The sequence below is a fragment of the Lottia gigantea genome (genome assembly GCF_000327385.1).
Source record: "Lottia gigantea unplaced genomic scaffold LOTGIsca_1, whole genome shotgun sequence".
NCBI lineage: Eukaryota > Metazoa > Mollusca > Gastropoda > Lottiidae > Lottia > Lottia gigantea.
The window spans coordinates 4,585,244-4,591,933 of record NW_008706746.1 but is presented as its reverse complement, the minus strand read 5'-3'; the positions used below and the strand labels follow the sequence as shown (position 1 = coordinate 4,591,933).

The 6,690-nt window shown below is 35.4% G+C and overlaps 1 protein-coding gene across 1 annotated transcript; it reads left to right on the top strand.

Annotated features, from left to right (window-relative positions):
- The first annotated feature begins 1,114 nt into the window (after nt 1-1,114).
- Nucleotides 1,115-3,361, top strand: LOTGIDRAFT_181204 (hypothetical protein). Its single transcript, XM_009045656.1, has 2 exons — nt 1,115-1,784; nt 1,851-3,361. The coding sequence occupies exons 1-2, from the start codon at nt 1,247-1,249 to the stop codon at nt 2,813-2,815; spliced, it is 1,503 nt and encodes a 500-aa protein (XP_009043904.1). The 5' UTR covers nt 1,115-1,246; the 3' UTR covers nt 2,816-3,361.
- Nucleotides 3,362-6,690: the final 3,329 nt, after the last annotated feature.

Genomic DNA, 6,690 nt, shown 5'->3' with positions numbered 1-6,690 from the left:
ACATCGTAATTGTCTATATAGTCTATAAGAAAGGTGGTGCTTGCAGTCAGGGTATAAGACGCAGTATGTAATAGCAGGACACTGTAAAGAAGTAAGGTTTGGTTTTTATGAGAATTATCATGTCATTTAATTTAAAATATGTGATATATATGGTTATATGAAGATAAACGTTTTCGATGTGCTTGAAATCATAATAATGTTTTGCTCTGGCGATTAAAATGGAAAATCGATATATTTAATCAGTAAATAATTAATCCCTGATTAAAATGTTTGTATGGCTAGGTGGTCATGAGAGCCAGATGTTGAATAAATTTAAGACATTTACAACAGTAGGCCTATACAGGCGTTTTTATATGGTGTATATAGTTTGTCAATGTTTGACAATCAAAAGTTAGAACATTAAATTGATATTATTATTATAAATTCAAACTGTGCAAATCATATTTATCTTCGAAAGCTGATAATTCTGTACTCTTTGACTTCAGGAATCTAGATTCATGCGGTATCACACAATCCGTTGTTTTTGTGATTAAGTGAACTAAAATTCATATATGGTTAAGTTTGTTTATGGAATCAAAGGGAGAACAGATGTCGGGTTGGTAATGTTGCATTTAAAAGTGTCCCCGATATACATACAATGTTTAAACCTACATTTATATACAAACGGAAAATGGATCATGTATTTTGTTGATGAATTTCATCTTGAGCTATCAAAATTTTTGTTGTGTTCTGTATCTACTGTATTTTTCTCTTTTTCTTTTTCAGAATGAAAATGAGACTCCGTTATAAATTAAGAAAATTGTTGCTGAATAAAAAAGTTATTTGTGTGATAATTTTTTGTTGTGTTGGATATATGCTCTCTAGGAGTTCATTAGATGATAGTGAGGTAATTTTAGATTCGTCCACGGTAAACTTGTCTCCTTTCCTTATCTCGGACTTTGAACAGACATTAGAAATAGAGGAAGATATTGTTCAAAAATTTTACGAAAACCATAATGTCGCATGCAAAATGCCAAATTTGGATGCCAATGATACAAGTGTTAATAAATATTTTTATAGTGTTCCTCCGTTAAAGTGTGGTGGTACTAAAGATTGGGTGTTTATTCACAACGGAACAGTATGTATATCCAAAGATGCATGGAAAATTCATGGAGGCTTTAAATGTGACTTTTATCCTATATTCCGTGTTGATGATGATACTAACGAAGAAGGTGAACCCAAACTAGATTTCACCAATGGGACTCTAATGACATCGGATATTGTCCGGATCCATTGTCGTTCTTCTGAGGGAGATACATTCGATAAAGTATTGGTCGGTATTGCATACAAGAAGCAGCTTCACAACTTCACTGGCGCTCGAAATCCACACAAAATGAACCTAAATGTGTTATTAGTAGGTTTCGATTCTATTTCAAGGATGACAGCTATCCGGAAATATGTTAAAACAAGAGATTATATTTTAAACAAATTAAATGGTATAGAACTAGAAGGATATAATATAGTGGGTGATGGTACTCCACAAGCTCTGATACCCATTTTAACTGGAACTACTGAAATCGAACTTCCAGAGAGTAGGAGAGGATTTAAAAACGCACGACATGTTGACGGTCATCCTTTTATTTGGAAAGATTATAAGAAAGATGGCTATATCACACATTTTGTTGAAGATTTACCACCCATTTCTATTTTTAACCATAGAATGGTTGGATTCAACCATCAACCAACCGACCATTATGGAAGACCGTATTATTTAGCCAGTGAATCTAGAGTTGAGTTGTATTTTCGTTACCTTCGAGATTATATTAATTCCTTTTTTGAATTGTTTAGTGGAAAAAATGTTGTTGATCCAGCATTCTGTTATAAAGGTAGCAAAAAGCACAATATTTTTTTGAAAATGTTCGAAGACTTCTTTGACATGTATCCAAATAAAATGAAATTTGGCTTTGGATTTCATAGTGAAATTAGTCACGATGATAACAACCGGATTGAACTTTTTGATGAAGATGTTTATCTTTGGCTCAAAAGTTTGGAAGATAAAGGCCATTTAAACAACACAATGCTTATTTTTATGAGTGACCATGGTGCAAGGTTCAGTCAGTTTCGAGCAACATCCCAGGGCAAGCTAGAAGAACGCATGCCATTTTTTACCTTCACCTTCCCAAAGTGGTTCGAAAAAGTTTACCCTGATGCAATGCAAAATTTCCGAATAAATAGTAAACGCCTAGTGACTCCGTTTGATATTCATGCCACGATGTATCATATGATAAACTATGATGGAACTGGAATCGGTGACGTGAATAATCGAGGAATCAGTTTATTTCGAGAAATACCAAAACATAGAACCTGTGCGCATGCTTTTGTGGAGCCACACTGGTGTGCGTGTTTGGATTGGCAAGTTGTTGAGGCCAATAGCCCTTTACTGAAACGTGCTATTTTTGTGTCAATATCTTCAATTAACAAGTGGATTCAAACAGCTTCCAATCAGTGTCATTTCCTACGTATCAGTAAGATAACGCGTTCAAAGCAATACCATGCAAACTCTCGGATGTTGAAGTTTAAAAAAAGTGCTGACAACCACGGGAGAATTGCTGATCTCTCTAGTAAAACGACTTATGATGAAACATTTTATCAAATAACTTTCATTACCGAGCCTGGAAGTGGACTTTTTGAAGTAACTGTCCGTCATAATCTAAAATCTAATGAAATGACTATTGGGCTATCAGACGTGAGTCGAACAAACGCTTATGGTGATGATCCAAAATGTATCAAGGACACATTACCACATTTAGAACGTTTCTGTAAATGCAAAACCTAATTGCCTCGTGGAGTTTACTTGACGAATTTTAAAAAAAAAAACTCATCATCGCCAATATCTGATTTTTTGCGAAATTTTGTTAAAATGGATGAATAAGGATGAGCCCTTTCTAAAGATGAAATATGGCACAATAATTGTGAATGGATTTAGACGAAATCGTTTATTATCATCCAAGTATGAAAGTAAACAATCGAGTCTTTTTTTGATTTTTATAACATGAATTACCATTGAAGTTTCAAGGAAATGATTGAGTAGCTCATTGCGAACTTTGTTTTTCGTTTTTTTTATTTTTTTTTTTATTTTTTCGTTAAAATGATTTACACATATATGCCAACGTACCACCATCATGTATTTAAATCGTTTCTTGGGCTTTACGAGATGGATCGACTATAATAACGTCCTATGGACATTACCTCTATTGTTCCTCAGATTGGACAATACAGAAGAATATCTTATACTTATACCATTACCAATATTATTCGGACAAGAAGGCTCATGCTGCTGGAAGTTTCCCCCATTGCACACAATGTGGTTTTCTTGTTTTCGTTAACCTCACCAGAGGCGCTATTGTAGGACGTTACCCTCCATTCATTTATTTTCTTTTATTTATGTTTAGGCTGCTAAATGGGTTGAACTAAGTTTTGTGTTTTGGTCTATTCGGCTCAGTATTCTGTTACGATTATTTGTTGCAGTTTTGTGGTATTTTAAGACGATATTGTTGCACTTATGTGGTAAAGGTTAATTAGAGCAGTGGTCTGTACTTTTCTAAACTTGTAGGTTTGAAGACAATACTCTCAATAATTAGACTCTTGATCCGATATATTTTGTATAAAGTGACTTGCTAGCAGATTGGGTTATCGAAGTTTTCAGCTACCAGTTTCAAGTGGCTATAAAGGATTTCTTTAATGTATTTATTTACATACATCATACACAGGCATCATATTCACGTGGTTTTCATTCTTAATTCATTAATTTATTCTCTAATAATCAACTCACAATTTGATTTATTCATTTAATTCAATTTGAATCACAAATGTTTATAGAGAAGTAAAAGTTTTATTTTAGAAAGTTCTCATGTTCAGCATGAGAGTGACGATCGTCTTGAATTCAAGACAGGTGAAAGAAAATCTGGTCTCTCTGCAACGCTGCATGCATGTCAGGCTAGATATTCCCTGGCAAGTTTAGCAAGCATGCGTAAGGCAGTTAATCACATGACAAAACATGGTGGTGTCCAGAAAGAAGCGAAAAGTGGCAGTGGCAGTTCTTTTGGTTGAGTCATAAGAAAATTCGCAAAAGACTTCGCGAGAGTGGACACACTTGCCGAACGAGTCGATTGAAATGAACATACTATCAATTCTATCAAACGCGCTTGATGTTGGCGAATGGCTTCGACCGACGCCCGAACCATTCGATGTGAAAAGTCGTCCTCAGCTAAAAGTCTTGTGTCCACGTATACGCGTTTTCATGAGCGTATACACGCCACGTACTATATGTCATACGCCGAGAAACCTACATGAATTTCAATAGTTCTTGTCCACATGGGTGTGTTGTAAACAACGTCACTCTCTGCTGAAGCTACGAAAATTACGCTTATAACCCCCGACAGTTTTTTTATTAAGCTTTACATTGCACATTCCATAATGCCGTCTCGAGGCAATGAAAAGAACGTTTCAATATAAGACAAGTTCACTTTGGAATTCGTTACCCCAATCTCTTAAATTGTCTTAGGAATTGCGCCATTTCATAGAAGGAGGATTAGTGAGGATTAAATTTTTTTTATCGTTTTCCTCTCATTGCAACTTTTTTTTTTATATCATGATTTATTTTCATCATAAATACATTCATATTGTTTTGTATTGTTGTTGTAGTTGTGTAGTATTTATATAGTTTTGTAGCATTTTTGTAAATTGTTTTTGAGTTTTTAGTTTATTTTTGTTCTGTTCCTTTTAGTTATATATATTTAGACAATGTTTATACAATGTTTCTATTTCTATTTGTATATATTAATATTTGTAGTTAGTCGATTTCAGGGAAGATACCTTTGGTAACTGATTTCTAATAAAGATTTTATTATTATTTTCATTATAATGGAATCGAAATCAAAGTATTACGTGACCATATTATGTGGCGGTACCTTTTTCATTCAGTATCCATAACTCTTTTGGGGGGGGGGGGGGAGTATGCCGTTTATTGTAGATATAAAGTACTAGAATTTCTGTGTCACTGCTTGATTTCCCCTCTAGCAAGTGTGCCTAGGTCATCTGACGCGTTTTACGTGGAGTGAAAAACGCGATATGTGCACACATGCATTATAAGGACAATGATGAGTAAAACCGACTTTTAATGTGAGTTATTCGTAATTACCAAAATGGAGTAATTTAATGCCGTTTATTGTAGATATAAAGTACTAGAATTTCTGTGTCACTGCTTGATTTCCCCTCTAGCAAGTGTGCCTAGGTCATCTGACGCGTTTTACGTGGAGTGAAAAACGCGATATGTGCACACATGCATTATAAGGACAATGATGAGTAAAACCGACTTTTAATGTGAGTTATTCGTAATTACCAAAATGGAGTAATTCAGTAGGTATAGTCGTGTTCAGTTAGCGTTTTAAAGCGGGTTGGGGCGCTTAAAAGCCTTAGCCTAAAGCTTGTGCCCACATACGCGTTTTTATGATCGTTTTAAGGCCGCGTCAAATGCGTCATATTATGTGAAAATGACACAGCGTAATACGCCGCGGTTTAGTATGTCCACATATCGTAGGCGGAGACACACTTGCTAGAGAGGAAGACAACATGGCGGACGAATCAGACAGTGACATTGACCGAAACATCCTGCCCTAGCTCAATGCAGTCGGCAGAGTGTCGGAAAACCATCTATGATTATAACCTGAAATAATGCAAATATTTTGGTTGCGTTGAAATATATGCTCCTTCCTTGAGTTTTTTTTCCCCAAAAAACTGACATTTTTCTTGTATGTAATGAGGTCAACTCCATACCATCCTTTTTTTCGACAGGATAAACCACTAATTGTTGTCTCTCAAAAGCGTGGAGCGATTTAGAAGATGGTCGCCATCTTACATAAGACTTATTGTCATTGAATATTTCAGCCAATAAAAAGACACGAATTTCATTGGCTCAAATACCCGCCAAATGGACATTTATCTTATTTGTACACAAGTACAAAGCGTCAATTTGTTGTAAGGTACATCTTACTCCATAATTATCTAATACTTTACAAAATTTTATGTTTTCAAAGGCCTAAATCAAGTAATACAAAATTGCATGATATTTATCTACTTGGTAGTATATGTGTGTCTAAAATACGTAGTATTATTTAGAGTCAACTTATCCGTATAACAGCGATATTGACGTTAGAGCGCTTTATATCTACAAAAACGGCGTCAACCTGATAGCTTGCTAGGCAAAGTAACATACCCCCACTGGCAGCTGTCAGAGATGAGAACTAAATCTTTATTGACCAAAAATATAAGAAAGATCTTCATAATAATACAAAATTTCTCATACTGAAGATCTCAAAAATTAGCCAAATTAGAACTTGACAAATATTTTTTTAATTTATACATACATACCAAATTCATTCAGATCTGATTAAAACTCCAGCCCCTATCATGTTTACAAGCCAAAGGGCAATATCTCCAAAACCGTTCAGTCAAAATGAGCCATATTCGACCTAGTTCAAGATTCGTGACGCTCATCATTCCAGCAGTAGACACAAGAGTCAAGAGTGGCAAAAAGAGGGCACAACCACCATTCCACTCGCCGCCATGTTCATACTCGCCATCGCCCCATCGACGCCATCGTAGAGCTTTAGATGCACCCATCGATGCCTCCCCTGCTCGAGTCGTGTACCG